Below are 20,866 nucleotides of genomic sequence, written 5' to 3'. Positions count from 1 at the left end.
ATCTGATGGTGGAGAGGAAGAAGCTGTTCCTGAAACACTGAGTGTGTGCCTTCAAACTCCTGTACCTCCTCACTGATGGTAAAAATGAGAAGAGAGTGTGTCCTGGGTAGTGTGGCCATTAATGATGAATGCCGCCAATTCAGGCATCACCTTTTGAAGTTGTCCTCAAAGCTGTGAAGGCTCGTGCCCATGATGGGGCTGGTGCAGTTTGTAACCCTCTGCTGTTTTTTCCGATCCTGTATAGCAGCCCTTTCATACTAGTTAGAAGGCTGTTCATGGTATCTCTGTAGAAATTTGCTAGAGTCTTTAGTGACATATTAAATCTTCTCAAACTCCAAATGAAATATAGCTGCTGAAGTGCCTTATTTGCAATTGTATTAATATGTTGGGCCTAGGATAGATCTTCAGAGATGCTGACAACTTTTCCACTGCGCGACTCCTCAGTGAGGACTGGTGTGTCTTTCCTTGACTTTCCATTCAAGTGAATGTTTTTATCTCATCATCTTATTCCCATTGCACAAGTTCAAGGTTTAATTGACATTCAACCATGCATGGTGTTCCTCTGGGGCTAAGGTGCAAACCACAGTACCAACTATCACACACAATACATGTAGTTATGACAGCAGGAAAACATAATAGCCAGCAAAAATTATATATAGCATGTCCCTTAAGTATCATGGCCTGTATATTGATGGTGTAATATCTTTGTACATATAATATTAGCTCTAATATTTGTGTATCATCAATATCATTTATTGACAACTTTACAGGAATGTTCAAAGTGTTTTAACACAGTTTTCAACTAACACACACAGTGATAGGAGGACTTTAAACTGCGGTCCTTCCTAATAGAGCATTTTCTATGGCTATATCCAGTCTTAGCAATTGGCTTAATGTGTAGTGCTGAATCTTAGAGTGTGCCAGTTTGCAGTACTCAGTTGTGAACATCCTGTACTGGAACACCACTGAGCTTTAGACAGTCCAGATGGCACCTTTCACTGATAATTTACTTCATTCTGTGACCCTGAATAACCAGCAGAGTCCTATGTGATTAATCTGTTAAAGAGTCATAAAGTAGTTCAGCATGGATACACGCCCTTTGGCCCATTGAGTCCATACTGACCAGGTGCTCACCCAAATAGTCCCAATTTCCTTTATCCCTGTGTACGTGTACACACACAGACACCATTCTGCCGTTGTTGGAAATCCAGAGAAATACACAAAGTGCTGGAGGAACTCAGTAAGTCATGGAGTGAGGAATGAGCTGTGATTGCGAGTGGTGCATGTGAGCTCGATTTCAACATTTCTTATAAGTTTGGATAGATACTTGGATGGTGGGAATATGGAGGGCTATGGTCCCAATGCAAGTTGATGGGAGTTGGCAGTTTACATGGTTTCAGCATGGACTAGATAGGCTGAAGAGCCTGTTTCAATGCTGCGCTTTTCTCTGACCCTGCCAGGCCAGGATCTTTATTCAAAACTGATGAAGGGCCTTGGCCTGAAACGTTGACTGTTTATTCCTTTCCATTGATGCTGCTTGACTTGAGTTCCTTCAGCATTTTGTGTGAGTTGCTCTGGATTTCCAGCATCTGCAGAACCTTTTTTTTTGCCAGTGGTTCTAGAGATGGTGTTCCCAACCTCAGTTAATGGTAGTTACTTTTGAGTCATACTGATTAAGGACACCAAATTTATTTCCCTACAGTACATTTGTGTGTTATGTGGCTTTTTGAGACAATCAAAACATTTCCAGCTCAATTTTATTTAAAAACTTTATTCCACAATTGTTTTTTTAATTAAATGCCTGCTGTATTGGGATTCTAGTTCATCTGCAGGTGATTAATCCAGGCCCTTGTAATCTCCAATTTTATTGTTGTCATCGGTTCATGCGCACATTGTATAAATGTGTCAAAAATTGGCTTTTAGCAGCACAATACATGATAAGATGGTTGATAGGAAATTAAAACAACTTTTATGCATGAAAGGTGTTGTCTTTGTGAAATGATCTATCGGAAGAACTGTTTTAGGAAGGTGCACCTACAATTTTCAAAAAGTCATTTGGATGGGTGCATGGGTTGGTGAGGTTTAGGAAGTTATGAAGCATACACATGGACAGGTGGGGTTCACTTGGATAAGGCATCTTGGTTGGCATGGACCACTTGGGCTGAAAGGTCTTTTGCCATGCTGTATCCCACTGAGTCTATTCTCTCTCTTTTGCCCATTATGCCGCCGGTGTTTACGCAGCAATGAAGGTTTCCATCTCTGGCGATGTTCACAGCATCCTTCGTCGTGAAAAGTAGCTTCAAATTCTGACTCTATGCTGAGGCCATACATAAATATAAACTTTCTTAAAAGTTTTTTTCCCTCAGGCAGCTAATCTGATCAACTATTCAGACTAGCCCTCACCTCTCCACCCCCATCAATGCACTGTAAACACTTTGAACCACTTCTTGTAATGCTGTTAACATTGTAAATTAACATTATTCATGTATTTATACATATTCATTCCATATAATTACTTTAATCTCTAATCTTTTAAATAATTCTTTATCCTTTATAACCGTTGAATTTTTTTGTTGTTGCATGTCACACCCTGACCAACACCACAGCCAATTCTGAGTATATGTATATAGTGAATAAAGTTGATCATTGACTAACATAAATTATTTGTGAGAATGATCCCAGGAATGAAAGTTAATGCATGAGGAGCATTTGATGTCAGTTGGCCTGTACTCACTGGAGTTTAGAAGAATAAGGTAGGGTGGGGGATATCTCACTGAAACATAAGACACAGAATAGTACAGCATAAGAACAGAACCTTCGGCCCACAATGTTTTGCTGAACCAATTAAATTAGTGATCAAGTGGCCAACTAAAATAGTCTCTCCTCCTGTTCATGTGCCTATCTAGACATCTCTTAAAAATCCCTAATGTATCTGCCTCTATCACCAGAACAGGCATTGGTACCCACCAATGTCGTATATTGAAAGGCCTAGATAGACTTGATGTAGAGAGGATGTTCCCCATAAAGGGGGAGTCTAGGACCTGAGGGCACAGCCTCAGGCTATCAAGACATTCCTTTAGAACAGAGATGAAACATTTGTTTAGCCAGAGGATGATGAATATGTGGAATTCATTTCCATGGATATCAGTGGAGGCCAAACATTTGGTATATTTAATGTGGAAGTTGATGAGTTCTTAATTAGTAAGGACATCAAAGGTTTGGATGGCAGGTGGAAATGCACCTCTACCAAAGGAGGTGCAAAGTACTCCTTCCCCTCCTGCTAGCCATCAGGTCACCCTTGGGCAAGATGTAGCACCTGCTTAGCTCCCCCGCCCCCACCAATCAGGGTCATCTGAAGCTATGGGAGCAGGTGGTGGATGGTCTATTGAGCAGTCAGTGTACATCACACGTCTTGGTTACGTGACCACTGATGCCAGGCAGACAGTCTTTGAAGAGTATTGACAATGGCTGGTGTCATCCTTCTAGTAAAAACACTGCCCAGAAGGTGGCAACGGCCAACCACTTTCTTAGAAAACTTTGCCAAGAACACTCATGACACATGGTAATGATGATCAAAGGTCATGGGGGAGAAAGGAGAATGTGGTTGTGATGGATAATAAATCAGCCATGGTAGAATAGCAGAGAAGACCTGATGGGCAGAATGGCCTAAGTCTGATAGTTTGCCTTATTGAATAAACAAAGCACTATTGCAAGATTTGTTACAGTAATGTAACCACTGGACTATTGTATTGTTATGTTTCCACAGGCTCTTCAATCCTGGCCCTCCTGTTGGCTGGATACCTGGCACAGCAGTACCTTCCCCCTCCCAAACCGAAAGTGATCGGTGTAGATCTGGGCACCACATACTGCTCTGTCGGTGTGTTCCAGCCCGGCACTGGAAAGGTGGAGGTGATTGCCGACAAAGTTGGGCGAAGGAGTTTGCCAAGTGTGGTGTCGTTCACTGACAGAGGGATATTGGTGGGGTATGATGCTCAGGATCTGGGTGACACCAATCCGCTCAACACTGTGTATGACGCCAAGCGCTTTGTAGGAAAGCGCTTCACACCAGAAGAGCTGAGAGATGAAAGCAGCCGGTACCAGTTCAAGGTAATGACCAAGCTGTTTTGTTCACTATTTTCATTTAGAAATACCCCTTTAGAACAGAGATAAGGAGGAATTCTTTTAGCCAGAGAGTGGTGAATCTGTAGCATTCATTGCCACAGGTATCTGTGGAGGCCATGTTAAAGGGTATATTTACAGCAGAGATTGATAGGTTCTTAATTAGTCATGGCATCAAAGGTGATAGGAAGAGGGAGGAGAATGGGGTTGAGAGAAGTAATAAATCAGCCCTATCTAATGGTGGAACAGGCTCGATGTGCCAAATGGCCTGATACTGCTCCTAACTTTTGTGGTCTTAGAATCTTAGAATATGGAAACTGTCTCTTTGGTCCAACTGGTCCATGCCAACTATGAGGAAAGATTGAAAAGGGACCAGAGGGGCGCGCAGGCTCGCCTCTCTAGCAGCAGAGGAATCCCATAAGCGATCAGAAGGCAGCTAGCAAGCATTTACCCTCTGCATTCGCCTAGAAGTTTCAATCTCCTTCGTCACTTTAATCAGCGAGTAATGGAAGCTTTAGTCAACAAAATGGAGCTGGAAATTAACTCCAAATGACACAGCCAAACGATCTCCAAGCTGTAAATTGCAGGCTTCCAACAGTTCCAGAAAAACGCTTGAGATGAGAAACAGATGTAAAAGATATAAAAGAAGTGAAATAAATAAGTAATAAAAGGTGAAATAAACTTCCGGTAATGTCCCCTCTTCTTTACCATTCCCCTTTTCCCCCTCTCACCATATCTCCTTACCTGCCCATTGCCTCCCTCTGGTGCTCCTCCCCTTTTTCCTTCCTCCATGGCCTTCTGTCTTCTCCTATTAGATTCCCCCCTTCTCCAGCCCTGTATCTCTTTTGCCAATCAACTTCCCAGCTCTTTACTTCATCAACCCCCCCTCCCCATTTCACCTAGCACCTTGTGTTTCTGCCTTCCCTCCCCCCACCTTCTAATCCCAACTCCTCATCTTTTTTTCTCCAGTCCTGAAGAAGGGTCTCAGCCCGAAACATTAACTTACTTTTTTCCATAGATGCTGCCTGGGGCAGTGAGTTGCCTCTTAGCTAATGAAATTTAACATAGAAAACTGAAGTGATTTATCTTGAAAGCATGAGTTTAGAAATGACAATATAATTAGTGCAATTCTGAAAATAGACAATAGACAGTAGGTGCAGGAGTAGGCCATTCGGCCAGCACCACCATTCACTGTGATCATGGCTGATCACACACAATCAGTACCCCGTTCCTGCCCTCTCCCCATATCCCTTGACCCCGCTATCTATAAGAGCTCTATCTAACTCTCTCTTGACTGCATCCAGAGACTTGGCCTCCACTGCCTTCTGAGGCAGAGCATTCCACATATCCTCCACTCCCTGAGTGAAAAAGTTTTTCTGCATCTCTGTTCTGAATGGCCTACCTCTTATTCTTAAACTGTTCTGGACTCACCCATCAGCGGGAATATGCTTCCTGCCTCCAACGTGTCCAATCCCTTAATAATCTTATATGTTTCAATCAGCTCCCCCTCATCCTTCTAAATTCCAGTGTATACAAGCCCCGTCGCTCCAATCTTTCAACATATGACAGTCCCGCCATTCTGGGAATTAACCTTGTGAACCTACACTGCACTCCCTCAATAGCAAAGACTGTTGGAACAGAGAACATCTGTGAATTCTTAACACAAAAGGTTCAGCAGATGCTGGAAATCCAGAGCAACACACACAAGGTGCTGGAGGAACTCAGCAGGTCATGAAGCACCTAGGAAAATGAATAAACAGTCATTTTTTCAGAGTCTTCCATCTCAAAATGAGTCATTGAGTCCCTCAATCAAAGCTGTAAAATCTTGTGGTATCTGGAAAAACTTCATTAAATTTTTTATAAGTAATAATACATTGTATTCCTGGTTTTATAAATGGACAGATTGAGTGCAATTCAAAAATGTTTTCAAATTAATGGTTAGACTCAATTGGGTGATTGCTTACAGTTCTGGATATCAGTTCATGAATCCTGATGAAGGGTCTCAGCCTGAAATGTCTGTTCATTCCCTCCATGTCCTGCCTGATATGCTGAACTCCTCCAGCTTTCTGTGTGTGTTGCTCGAGATTTCCAGCATCTGCAGTCTCATGTCTCCATTGATGAAAGTCAGAAGGTTTGAAGGTACAAGTAAAGTTTCTGAGCAAAAAGGTCACAGATTTAATGCCTTTGGCATACATCCCATTGAGGATGAAAGGAAATTTTATTTGACAATTGAGTTGCGTAATGGAATTTCTAAGTTACTATGTCAAAGGAAATATTATTAATAAAAAAGAATAAATATTAAAGAACGTATAAGAGCACAGCAATAGCAACACTTCTTAACTCGCATTCCTTATAATGGGTTCCCAACCTGAGTTCCACAGACCCCTCGATTAATGGTAGAAGTCTATTGCATAAAAAAGATTGGCAACACCTGCCTTATAATGTAACTAAGAAACCTCATGCAGCCTCTGTCTCCATTTGTGGAGCTTGTGTTTTACTGGTGGGTTCAAAGATTCGAAGTATATTATCAAATTATGCATGCAGTATACAACCCTGAAAATTGTCTTTCCACAGATAGTCACGAAACAAAGAAGAAAATCATGGAACCCATTCAAAGAAAAACAATAATCCCATTCCCACGCACATAAAAACAAATGGTGAATGGCTTAAAAAACTAATAACATAGAACATATATAACACAAAATCGAGAGTCCAGGCATATTCAGTTCAGTTTAGTGCTGTGTTGTTCATTATCTGCAGGCTGCCCCAATTAAAAAGCGCCAGTAATAGCCACAAATAAGGAGCGAGCAGAAACGTATCATAATGTGAACTACAGAGTCCAATCCACAAACTGCGTCAATTAAACCTTGCCGAAGACCCAGGGCCCCACTACAATCTTCTGGCAACATCAAGCGAAAGGGGGAGAGAGGTCTCTTGTTGGTGGGTGAAACTATTGTTGTACAACATTGGTGGCCAGTGCTGCTGGATGCAAACTTTTCTAAGTGGTGGTTGGACATCTGAATTTGGAATCCAGCACATAGTGATTTACACTCAGTAGCCTCTTTACAAAGTATACCTACACACTGTTTGTTAATGTAAATAGCTAAACCAATCATGTGGCAGCAACTCAATGTATAAAAGCATGCAGAAATGGTCAAGAGGTTCAGTTGTTGTTCAGACCAAACATCAGACTGAGGAAGAAATATGATCTAAGTGTCTTTGACCATGGAATGATTGTTGATGTCGGATGGAGTAATTTGAGTATCTCAGGAACTGCTGATTTCTTGGGATTTTCACACACAGCAGTCTCTAGTGTTTACAGAGAATGGTGTGAAAAACACAAAAACATCGAGTGAGTGGCAGTTCCATGGGCAAAGGTGCCTTGTTAGTGGGAGAAGTCAGAGGTGAATGGCCAGATTGATTCAAGCTGACAGGAAGATGACTAACTCAAATAACCACATGTTACAACAGTGGTGTGCAGAAGAGCTTCTCTGAATGATGCAGCTCTATAAAACTCTGGTTAGGTCACACTTGGAGTACTGTGTCCAGATCTGGTTGCCTCACTATAGGAAGGATGTGGAAGCACTAGAAAGGGTACAGAGGAGATTTACTAGCATGCTGCCTGGTTTAAAGAGTATGCATTATGATCAGAGATTAAGGGAGCTAGGGCTTTACTCTTTATAAACATATAACAATTCCAGCACGGAAACAGGCCATCTCGGCCCTTCTAGTCCATGCTGAATGCTTACTCTCACCTAGACCCACTGACCTGCACTCAGCCCATAACCCTCCATTCCTTTCCTGTCCATATACCTATCCAATTTTACTTTAAATGACAATACCGAACCTGACTCTACCACTTCTACTGGAAGCTCATTCCACACAGCTACCAGTCCTGACTAAAGAAATTCCACCTCATGTTACCTCTAAACTTTTGCCCCTAACTCTCAACTCATGTCCACTTGTTTGAATCTCCCCTACTTTCAATGGAAAAAGCCTATCCACATAAACTCTTATCTATCCCCCTCATAATTTTAAATACCTCTATCAAGTCCCCCCTCAACCTTCTATGCTCCAAAGAATAAAGGCCGAACTTGTTCAGCCTTTCCCTGTAACTTAGGTGCTGAAACCCAGGTAACTTTCTAGTAAATCTTCTCTGTACTCTCTATTTTGTTGACATGTTTCCTATAATTTGGTGACAAGAACTGTACACAACACTCCAAATTTGGCCTCACCAATGCCTTGTACAATTTTAACATTACATCCCAACTCCTATACTCAATGCTCTGATTTATAAAGGCCAGCATACCAAAAGCTTTCTTCACCACCCTGTCCACATGAGATTCCACTTTCAGGGAACTATGCACCATTATTCCTAGATCACTCTGTTCTACTGCATTACTCAATGCCCTACATTTACCATGTATGTCCTATTTGGATTATTCCTACCAAAATGCAGGACCTCACACTTATCAGCATTAAACACCATCTGCCATCGTTCAGCCCACTCTTCTAACTGGCCTAAATCTCTCTGCAAGCTTTGAAAACCTACTTCATTATCCACAACGCCACCTACCTTAGTATCATCTGCATACTTACTAATCCAATTTAACACCCCATCAACCAGATCATTAATGTATATGACAAACAACATTGGACCCAGTACAGATCCCTGAGGCACACCACTAGTCACCAGCCTCCAACCTGACTAACAGTAATCCAGCACTACTCTCTGGCATCTCCCATCCAGCCACTGTTGAATCCATTTTACTACTTCAATATTAATACCTAACAATTGAGCCTTCCTAACTAACCTTCCGTGCAGAACCATGTTAAAGGCCTTACTGAAGTCCATACAGACAACATCCACTACTTCACCCTCGTCAACTTGCCTCATAACCTCTTCAAAAAATTCAATAAGATTTGTCAAACATGAACTTCCACGCACAAATCCATGCTGACTGTTCCTAATCAGACCCTGTCTATCCAGATAATTATATATATCATCTCTAAGAATACTTTCCATTAATTTACCCACCACTGACGTCAAACTGACAAGCCTGTAATTGCTAGGTTTACTCTCAGAACCCTTTTTAAACAATGGAACCGCATGAGCAATACGTCAATCTCCGGCATCATCGCTGTTTCTAATGACATTTGGAATATTTCTGTCAGAGCTCCTGCTATTTCTGCACTAACTTCCCTCAAGGTCCGAGGGAATATCCTGTCAGGACCTGGAGATTTATCCACTTTTATATTCCTTAACAGCGCTAGTACTTCCTCCTCTTTCATCGTCATAGTTTCCATAACTTCCCTAATTGTTTCCCTTACCTTACACAATTCAATATCCTTCTCCTTAGTGAATACCAAAGAAAAGAAATTGTTCAAAATCTGCCCCATCTCTTTCGGCTCCACACATAGCTGTCCACTCTGATTCTCTAAGGGACCAATTTTATCCCTCACTATTCTTTTGCTATTAATATAACTGTAGAAAACCTTCGGATTTATTTTCACCTTACTTGCCAAAGCAACCTCGTATCTTCTTTTAGCTTTTCTAATTTCTTTCTTAAGATTCTTCTTACATTCTTTATATTCCTTGAGCACCTCACTTACTCCATGCTGCCTATATTTATTGTAGATCTCTCTCTTTTTCCTAACTAAGTTTCCAATATCCCTTGAAAACCATGGCTCTCTCAAACTTTTAGCCTTTCCTTTTAACCTAACAGGGATATAAAGATTCTGTATCCTCAAAATTTCAGCTTTAAATGACCTCCATTTCTCTATTATATCCTTCCCATAAAACAAATTGTCCCAATCCGCTCCTTCTAAATCCTTTCGCATTTCCTCAAAGTTAGCCTTTCTCCAATCAAAAATCTCAACCCTGGGTCCAGTCCTATCCTTCTCCATAATTATATTGAAACTAATGGCATTGTGATTACTGGACTCAAAGTGCTTCCCAACACATACCTCGTGTCACCTGACCTATCTCATTCCCTAACAGGAGATCCAAAACTACCCCTAGTAGGTACCTCTATGTATTGCTGCAAAAAACTATCCTGCACACATTTTACAAACTCCAAACCATCCATCCCATTTACAGTATGGGCTTCCCAGTATATGTGTGAAAAATTAAAATCTCCCACAATCACAACCCTGTGCTTACTACAAATATCTGCTATCTCCTTACAAATTTGCTCCTCCAATTCTCGCTCCCCATTAAGTGGTATATAATACACTGTGGCGACCCATTTCCTGGCACATCCGAACCGGCTCACAATTAGATAGCCTACGGGGGTTTGCGAGCACAGAGCTTTGGAGCCGCTGCGCCACGGGGGGCAGGTCGAGAGAGGCTTAAAAGTGAGGCTGAGGATTTCGAATAAAGTTTTTCCTTCGACTGCAGTTACCGACTCCGTGTCGTAATTTTAGCGCTGCGTGTAGCACACCGCTACAATTGGTGACCCCGACGATCCAAATGATTTTTGGACCAGAAATGACCGTCGCCGCCTCTGTTCATGCGGTTTCGTTGAAACTGCCGGGTTTCTGGACACAGCGCCCGAACCTATGGTTCCAGCAAGCCGAAGCCCAATTCCACGTTCGCCAGATCACCTCAGAAGACACCCGCTACTACTACGTGGTGAGCTCCCTCGACCAGGACACAGCGGCCCAGGTCGCGGAGTTCGTACAGTCGCCCCCGGCAGACAGCAAGTACACGGAATTCGAAGCCTTGCTCCTCAGGACTTTAGGACTCTCACGGCGCAAGCGCGCTGCCCGTTTACTGCACCTGGAAGGCTTGGGCGACAGACCTCCATCGGCTTTAATGAATGAGATGTTGTCTCTCGCCGACGGACACACACCCTGCCTCATGTTTGAGCAGGCATTCCTGGAGCAGCTGCCCGAAGACATATGCCTGCTGCTGTCCGACGCGGATTTCAGTGACCCCCGGAAGGTGGCAGCCCGGGCGGACTTGCTGTAGAACGCCAAAAAGGTGAGCGGGGCGTCCATCGCACAGATCTCCCAGCTATGCTCCCAGCAGCAAACCAGTCCAGGCCTGGCCGCAGAGCCCGCCAACCCCCGGCCCAATGAACACTGGTGCTTCTACCACCGGCGGTGGGGCGCGGAAGCCCGCCGTTGTCGCCCGCCCTGTAAGTTCCCGGGAAACGCCAGGGCCAGCCGCCGCTGATGGCTACGGCGGCTGGCCATCGGGATAGCCTCCTGTATGTGTGGGATAGAAGGTCGGGACGCCGGTTTTTGGTCGATACTGGGGCTGAGATCAGAGTTTTACCTCCGACGAGTTACGACACCCGCAGCAGGGCACCGGGTCCCCCCCTGAGGGCCGTGAATGGCAGCACAGTAAGGACCTATGGCACCCGTCAGGTGCAGCTACAGTTCGGCTCCAGCCAGTTCACGTGGAACTTCACACTGGCCGCCGTAGCCCAACCGCTTCTGGGTGCGGATTTTTTGCGGGCTCACAGCCTACTGGTCGACCTGCCCAGGAAGAGACTGGTACACACCGAAACCTTTCAGACGTTCTCCCTGGGTGCAGCCCAGTTGCCAGCCCCTCACCTCGGCTCCATCACGCTGTCCAACAACGACTTCACCAGGGTCCTGGCGGATTTCCCATCGGTTCTGGCACCGCAGTTCACAGCGGCCATGCCCAGGCATGGCGTACAGCACCACATCCCGACCCAGGGACCACCCCTCCACGCCCGCGCTCAGCGGCTTCCCCCGGACAAGCTCTGACTGGCGAAAGAGGAGTTCCAGAGGATGGAGGAATTGGGGATCTTCCGGCGGTCCGACAGCCCATGGGCCTCCCCCCTGCACATGGTGCCCAAAGCGATGGGAGGCTGGAGACCGTGCGGCGAACACCGCAGGCTGAATGAGGCTACCACACCGGACCGCTACCCTGTGCCGCACATTCAGGACTTTGCAGCAAACCTGCACGGCACACGGATCTTCTCCAAGGTAGACCTCGTTCGAGGGTACCATCAAATCCCGATGCATCCTGACGACGTCCCCAAAACAGCTCTCATCACCCCGTTTGGCCTTTTCGAGTTCCTCCGCATGCCATTCGGCCTGAAGAATGCCGCACAGACGTTCCAGCGGTTAATGGACACGGTGGGACGGGACCTGGACTTCGCGTTCATCTATTTGGATGACATCCTCATAGCCAGCTGCAGTCGTCAGGAGCATCTGTCCCACCTCCGTCAACTCTGCGCCCGACTGAGTGAGTACGGTCTTACAATCAACCCCGCCAAATGCCAGTTCGGACTCGATACCATTGACTTCCTGGGCCATAGGATTACTAAAGATGGGGCAACCCCTCTGCCCGCTAAGGTAGCTGCGGTCCGCCACTTTCCCCGACCCACCACGATCAAAGGCCTTCAGGAATTCGTAGGTATGGTCAATTTCTACCGCCGCTTCCTCCCTTCCGCTGCCCGGATCATGCGCCCCCTGTTCGCCCTGATGTCGGGTCCAAGCAAGGACATTACCTAGGATGAGGAGTCCGCCGCCGCTTTCGTTCAAACGAAGGAAGCTTTGGCTAACGCCGCGATGCTAGTACATCCCAGAATGGACGCCCCTACCGCCCTCACAGTGGACGCATCTAACACGGCAGTCGGTGGGGTGCTGGAGCAACTCATCGCAGGTCGCTGGCAACCCCTGGCATTTTTCAGCAAACACCTGCGCCACCCGAGCTCAAGTACAGTGCTTTCGACCGGGAACTGTTGGCGCTCTACCTGGCAATCCGGCATTTCAGGTACTTCCTAGAAGGTCGGCCCTTCACCGCGTTCACGGACCACAAACCGCTTACCTTTGCGTTTACGAAAGCGTCTGACCCCTGGTCATCCCGCCAGCAACGCCACCTGTCCTACATCTCTGAATACACGACGGATGTCCGGCACGTCTCGGGTAAGGACAATGTCGTGGCGGATGCGCTCTCTCGCCCTACCGTTCATGCCCTTTCCCAAGGGGTAGACTTTGAGGCACTGGCAGAGGCGCAGCAGGCGGATGAGGAGATTCCGAGTTACAGAACCGCAGTCTCCGGTTTGCAGCTCCAGGACCTCCCCGTGGGCCTGGGTGAGAGGATCCTACTCTGTAACGTCGCCACCGGCCAGCCCCGTCCCGTCGTCCCGACAGCCTGGCGGCGCCGTGTTTTCAACTCCATTCATAACTTGGCACATCCCTCCATCCGGACAACTGTCCGGATGGTTTCCAGCAGGTTCGTTTGGCACGGACTCCGCAAACAGTTCAGTGAATGGGCCAAAACGTGCATGCACTGCCAGACGGCCAAGGTGCAGCGGCACACCAAAGCCCCACCGCAGCAGTTCCATCCCGCCCACCAGCGTTTCGACCACATTCATGTGGATATCGTGGGCCCCTTGCCAGTGTCGCGCGGAGCGCGGCACCTCCTGACTATCGTGGACCGGTTCACAAGATGGCCAGAGGCGGTCCCGCTCACCGACACCACCTCCGAATCTTGCGCCCGAGCCCTGATTGCCACCTGGATATCTTGCTTTGGTGTACCGGCCCACATTACCTCCGACAGAGGCGCCCAGTTCACTTCCAGCCTGTGGTCAGCTATGGCCAGCCTTTTGGGGACTCAGCTGCACCACACCACTGCCTACCACCCACAGTCGAACGGGCTAGTGGAGCGTTTCCACCGTCACCTGAAGTCGGCCCTCATGGCCCGCCTGCGAGGAGCCAACTGGGCGGACGAGCTTCCCTGGGTCCTACTCGGCATCCGCACAGCGCCCAAGGATGACCTGCACGCCTCGTCGGCCAAGTTGGTATATGGCACGCCCCTGTTCGTCCCCGGGGAGTTCCTACCAGCCCCACGGGGGCAAGAGGAAGATCCCGCAGCAGTCCTGGGCAGACTACGCGAGAAGCTCGGTAACCTGGCCCCCATACCCACTTCACAGCACGGGTGGCACCCGACCTGCGTACCCAAAGACGTACAGAACTGTAAGTTTGTGTTTGTACGAAGGGGCGGGCATCGGCCACCGCTGCAGCGACCATACAAGGGGACGTTTATGGTGCTCCGGAACAACGGGTCCACGTTCGTGCTGGACGTTGTGGGGAAAGAGGAGGTTTTCACGGTGGACCGCCTCAAACCGGCCCATGTGGACCTGGCGCAACCGGCCGAGTTTCCGGCACCTCGGCGCAGAGGCCGACCTCCCAAGCAGGTTCTGGCCCAGACTGTGGACATTGGGGGGTGTATCGCCGGTTCTGGGGGGGGGTTATGTGGCGACCCATTTCCTGGCACATCTTAACCGGCTCACAATTAGATAGCCTACGGGGGTTTGCAAGCACAGAGCTTTGGAGCCGCTGCGCCACGGGGGGCAGGTCGAGAGAGGCTTAAAAGTGAGGCTGAGGATTTTGAATAAAGTTTTTCCTTCGACTGCAGTTACCGACTCCGTGTCGTAATTTTAGCGCTGCGTGTAGCACACCGCTACAACACCACTATAAGTGTTACTACACCCTTCCCATTCCTCAATTCCACCCAAATAATCTCCCTAGATAAGCCCTGTAATCTATCCTGCCAGAGTACTGCTGTAATATTTTCTCTGACAAGTAACACAACAACACCCCCTGTTGTCCCTCTGATTCTATCACACCTGAAGCAACAAAATCCAGGAATATTTAGTTGCCAGTCACACCCCTCCTGCAACCATGTTTCACTAATAGCTACAACATCATATTTCGAGGTATCAATCCATGCTCTAAGCTCATCCACCTTTCTTACAATGCTCCTAGCATTAAAAGAAATGCATATAAGAAATTCTCCACCTCTTCCTCTCTGTTTATCTCTAACAGTACAAAGAATTTTACTGTCTTTTTCTTCCTTCTCCCACACATCTGTTCCTACACTCTGGTTCCTCTCCCCCCTCATCTAGTTTAAATCCAATGGAGCCTCTCTAGCAAACCTACCTGAAAGAATATTTGTCCCCCTCCAGTTCAGATGTAAACCGTCCTGCCGGAACAGGTCCCACCTTCCCTGGAAAACTGCCCAATTATCTATAAATCTGAAGCCCTCCCTCCTGCACCATGTTTTCATCCACGTGTTGATCTGCACTATCTTACTATTTCTAAACCCACCTGCACGTGGCACTGGTAGCAATCCTGAGATTGCTATCCTGGAGGTCCTGCCCTTTAACTTTGCATCTTGCTCCCTAAACTCACCTTTCAGGACCTCCTCACTCTTCCTACCCATGTCATTGGTCCTTACATGGACCACGACATCCGGCTGCTCACCCTCCCCCTTGAGAATACTGAGAACTCGATCCGGGATATCGCGGACCCTGGCACCAGACAGGCAACAGATCATACGGGATTCCCGATTTCTTCCACAGAACTCCCTATCTGTCCCCCTAACTATTGAATCCCCTATCACTACTGCTCTCCTCTTTTCCCTCCTTCCCCTCTGAGCTGAGGGTCCAGTCTCAGTGCCAGAGACACAACCACTGCAACTTGTCCCTGGTTGGTCGACCCCACCAACGGTATCCAAAATGGTATACTTATTGTTGATGGAAACAGGCACAGGGGTGCTTTGCTCTTCCTGTCTTTTCCTCTTCCCTCTCTTGACAGTCACCCAACTACCTGTCTCCTGACTCTTAGGGGTGACTATCTCCCTGAAACTCCTGTCTATTTCTGCCTCCCGAATGATCGGAAGTTCATCCAGCTCCAGCTCCAGTTCCCTAACTCGGTTTGTCAGGAGCTGCAGCTGGATGCACCTTTTACAGGTGTAGTCATCAGGGACAGTTGTACTCACTCTGACTTCCCACATGCTGCAAACGGAGCACTCGACTGCCTTAACTGCTGCCTCCATTACCTACTCCTAATCTAATTAGATTAATTAAAGGAGCGTACCCGGCCTTGCCTCACCTGGAGTGAAGCTCGTCCTCAGCCCCTGCTCGCTATTTAAATTCTCCTGCTGATCTCAGAGGCCGACTTTCACGCGCTTGTGCAGTCGTGCCCCATTCAAACCTCGCCTCTGCATGTTCTTGCCGAAGCCTGATTGAACCCACTCTGCCTCAGTCCACTCCAACGATGGCCGCTGTATATGGCAGTCTTTCTTTTTAAACCTTTGGTGCGCTACGTCACGCGCCTGTGCAGTCTAGCCTCTTTGCCCCGGTCAGTTAAAAAAAACAGCTTCTCTCCGAGCTTCTTTTACCTCTTCCCTTTCTGCCTTTTGCTTTGACTTTGGAGAGAAAGGGGATGAGAGGAGACATGATAGAGATATACAAGGTATTAAGAGGAATAGATAGAGTGAACAGACAGCACCTCTTCCCCAGGGCGCCACTGCTGAATACAAGAGGACATGGCTTTAAAGGGGAGGGAAGTTCAGGGGGGATATTAGAGGAAGGTTTTTTACTCAGAGTGTGGTTGGTGCATGGAATGCACTGCCTGAGTCAGTGGTGGAGGCAGATACACTAGTGAAGTTTAAGAGAATACTAGACAGGTATATGGAAGAATTTAAGGTGGGGGGGTTTATGGGAGGCAGGGTTTAAGGGTTGTCACAACATTGTGGGCCAAAGGGCCTGTACTATGCTGTACTACTCTATGTTCTATGAATGCACAACACGTTGAAACTTGAAGTGGATGGGCTACAGAGAAGATCACACCAGGTTCAGCTCCTGTGCCTAATAAAGTGTCCATTGAATGATATTTTTTGTTTTAGGTTTTACATAACAATGGAGATGCAGAGTTTTCCATCTCTGTAAACGAGTCATTCCGTGTCACACCTGAGTACATTGGTTCCCTGTTGCTGTTGGAGTTGAAGAAGTTGGCAGAAGAGCATGTGGGGTTGCCTGTCAGTAAGGCTGTCATTTCAGTGCCGGCTGACTTTGATGAGAGACAGAGGAACTACACAGTGAAAGCAGCACAGATGGCAGGTAAGTGTAGGTCCTTTTGCAAGGTGCCAACTTGTTGAGTTGTTTCCACCTTTCCCAGTGTTATTTTTCCCGTGTTTGTCAATGTGTTCATTTTGAACTTAGAACTAATAGTGTCCATTGTGTTATGTTGGTAAAGTGACATTATTTGATGTAATTGTTATTTGCGCAGTTTGTTGTCTTTTTGCACATTGGTTGTCTTTCAATCTTTGTTTTTGTATAGTTTTGCATAAATTCTATTGTATTTTATTTTCCTGCAAATGTCTGTAAGAAAATGCATCTCAATGTATTTTATGGGAGCATATACATGCTTTGATAACCTTTACTTGGCATTGACTATAGGCATTTTAATTTTCTCCATTTGCTCCCAGCAACTTTATCAGTTTTGCACCATCACACCTGGTATCAGTAGCATGGAGTTCTGCTGACTAGTGTAATGAGTCTGGCCATTTTGTTTTGCAGGGTTGGATGTCCTCCGGGTCATTAGTGAGCCGACGGCGGCAGCCATGGCCTACGGGCTGCACAAAGCGGATGTTTTCAACGTGTTAGTGGTGGATTTGGGGGGTGGCACCTTGGACGTGTCACTGCTGAACAAACAGGGAGGGATGTTCCTGACCAGAGCCATGGCAGGTAAAGGAATTCCCATGTACCATCCTGTATATTCTCCCCATGACCATGCAGGTTTCCTCAGGATGCTCCAGTTTCCTCCTCCGCTCTCAGAAGAAAGTCACATGAGTTAGGATTAGTAAGTTGCGGGCATGCTACGTTGGCTCTGGAGGCAAGACGACTCTTCTGGTCTGCCCCCAGCACATCCTCACTCTTGGTCGCTTTTCACTGTATGCTTCAATGTACATGTGACAAATAAAGCTAATCTTTAAAAATCTTTTATCTTTAAAGCTCAAAATCGGAATCAGAAATAGGATCAGGCTTATTGTTGTTTTGCGGCATCAGTACAGTTCAAGACATATTTATTACTATATGTTACAATAAAAAAATTAATGAATAGTGCAAAAGATGAATAGTGAAGTGGTGTTCATGGACCATTCAACCAATCAGAATCCTTCGTAGAACTTAGCAATAGTGTATCGTGACACACCATATCTCCTCAAACTCCTTATGGAGTATAAGAAATGCAAGAGAATACTTAAGAAAGAAATTAGGACTGCTGAAAGAAGCTGTGAAATTGCTCTAGCAGACAAAGTGAAGGAGAATCTTAAAGGATTCTACAAATGTGTTAAGAGCAAAAGAATTGTAAGGGACAAATTTGGTCCATTGGAAGATCAGAATGGTAATCCATGTGTGAAGCCAAAAGAGATAGGGGAGATCTTAAATAAATATTTTGTATCTGTAGTTACTCAAGAGATGAACACAGAGTCTATAGAAGTGAGGCAAAGCGGCTTCAACTTCATGGACCGTATACAGATTACAAAGGAGGAGATGTTTGCTATTCTGAGACATCAGTGTGGATAATTCCATAGGGGGCTGACAAGTTGTTCCTTTGGACCCGATGGGAACCAAGTGCAGAAATTGCTGGGGCCTTAGCAGGGATATTTAAATCATCCTTAGTGATGGGAGAGGTAGCGGAGGATTGGACGATAGCCAATGTTTTTCCACTGTTTAAAAAAGACACTAAACAGGAACCAGAAAATTGTAGGCAGGTGAGTCTGACATCAGTTGTGAGAAAGTTATTGGAAGATATTCCAAGGGACTAGATATAGAAGTACTTGGATAGACATGGACTGATTGAGGATAGTCAGCATGACTTTGTGTGTGGGAGGTTGTGTCTAATCAATCTTATTCTTCAAGGAAGCTACCAGGAAAGTGAATGAAGGCAAGGCAGTTGATGTTGTCTACATGGACTTTAGCAAGGCATTTGACAAGATCCCACATGGAAGGAAGGTCAAAAAAGATCAGTTGCTCAGCATTCAAGATGAGTTAGTAAATTGGATTAGACAGTGGCTTTGTTGAAGAAACCAGAAAGTGGTAGTAGATTGTTGCCTCTCTGACTGGAGACCTGTGACTAGTTGTGCGCCAGAGAGATTGGTGCTGAGTCTTGTTGTTTGTCATCTATATCTATGATCTGGATGATGATGTGGTTAACTGGATCAGCAAATTTGTGGATGACTTCAAGATTAAGCTTGTAATGGACAGTGAGGAAGGCCATCATGGCTTGCAGAGGGATCTGCATTAACTGGAAAAATGGGCTGAAAAATGGCAGATGGAATTTAATGCAGACAATGCGAGGTATTGTACTTCGGTAGGGCAATCCACAGTGAACGAATGGTAGGGCACTGAGGAGTGTGGTAGAACAAAGGGATTTGGGAATACATAGAAACATAGAAAACCTACAGCACAATACAGGCCCTTCGACCCATGATGCTGTGCCGAACATGTACTTACTTTAGAAGTAACCCAGGGTTACCCATAGCCCTCTATTTTTCTAAGCTCCATGTACCTATCCAGGAGACTCTTAAAAGACCCTTTCGTATCCGCCTCCACCACCATTGCCCATTCCACGCACTCACCACTCTCTGTGTGGAAAAACTTATCCTTGACGTCTCCTCTGTACCTACTTCCAAGCACCTTAAAACTGTGCTTTCTCGTGCTAGCCGTTTCAGCCCTGGGAAAAAGCCTCTGACTATCCACTCGATCAATACCTCTCGTTGTTTTATACACTTCTATCAGGTTATCTCTCATCCTCCATCGCTCCAAGGAAAAAAGTCTGAGTACACTTAACCTATCCTCATAAGGCATGCTCCCCAATCCAGGCAACATCCTTGTAAATCTCCTCTGTAGCCTTTCTGTGATTTCCGCATCCTTCCTATCGTGAAGTGACCAGAACTGAGCACAATACTCCAATTGGGGTCTGACTAGGGTCCTGTATAGCTGCAACATTACCTATCGGCTCTTAAACTCAATCCCATGGTTGATGAAGGCCAATGCACTGTATGGTTTCTTAACCACAGAGTCAATCTGAACAGCAGCTTTGAGTGTCCTATGGACTCGGACCCCAAGATCCCTCTGATCCTCCACATTGCCAAGAGTCTTACCGTTAATACTATATTCTGCCATCATATTTGACCTACCAAAATGAACCACCTCACATTTATCTGGATTGAACTCCATCTGCCACTTCTCAGCCCAGTTTTGCATCCTATCAGTGTCCCGCTGTAACCTCTGACAGCCCTCCACATTCTCCACAACACCCCCAACCTTTGTGTCATCAGCAAATTTACTAACCCATCCCTCCACTTCTTCATCCAGGTCACTTATAAAAATCACGAAGAGCAGGGGTCCCAGAACAGATCCCTGAGGCACAACACTAGTGACAGACCTACATGCAGAATGTGACCAGTCTACAACCACTCTTTGCCTTCTGTGGGCAAACAAGTTCTGGATCCACAAAGCAATGTCCCCTTGGATCCCATGCCTCCTTACTTTCTCAATAAGCCTTGCATGAGGTATCTTATCAAATGCCTTGCTGAAATCCATATACACTACATCTACTGCTCTACCTTCATCAATGTGTTTAATCACATCCTCAAAAATACAGGTCCATAATTCTTTGACAGCGACATCACAGGCAGCTAGGGTTGTAAAGAAAGCTTTTGGCACATTAGCCTTCATAAATCAAAATATTGAGTATAGGAGATGGGATTTTATGCTGAAGCTGTATAAGGCTTTGTTGAGGCTTAATTTGGAGTATTGTGTGTCGTTTTGGTCACCTATCTACAGGAAAGATGTGAGTAAGGTTGAAAGAGTACAGTGAAAATTTACAAGGATGTTGCCAAGTCTGGATTATAAGGAAAGATTGAATAGTTTGGACTGTATTACTTAGAATGTAGAAGATTGAGAGGAGA

General features: G+C 46.0%; 1 protein-coding gene across 1 annotated transcript in view; it reads left to right on the top strand.

Moving 5' to 3' along the window:
* Positions 1 to 20,866, top strand: part of hspa13 (heat shock protein 70 family, member 13) — a 42,463-nt gene that overhangs the window by 12,759 nt on the left and 8,838 nt on the right. The window contains exons 2-4 of the mRNA XM_059968961.1: positions 3,767 to 4,107; positions 16,796 to 17,009; positions 17,469 to 17,636. Of these exons, the coding sequence (XP_059824944.1) occupies positions 3,767 to 4,107; positions 16,796 to 17,009; positions 17,469 to 17,636 (723 nt within the window). The remainder of the gene's footprint in view (positions 1 to 3,766; positions 4,108 to 16,795; positions 17,010 to 17,468; positions 17,637 to 20,866) is intronic.

Source organism: Hypanus sabinus, chromosome 4 (genome assembly GCF_030144855.1).
Source record: "Hypanus sabinus isolate sHypSab1 chromosome 4, sHypSab1.hap1, whole genome shotgun sequence".
NCBI classification, from domain to species: Eukaryota; Metazoa; Chordata; class Chondrichthyes; order Myliobatiformes; family Dasyatidae; genus Hypanus; species Hypanus sabinus.
Note: the sequence above shows the minus strand (reverse complement) of the source record. Positions and strands in the feature narration are given on the sequence as shown.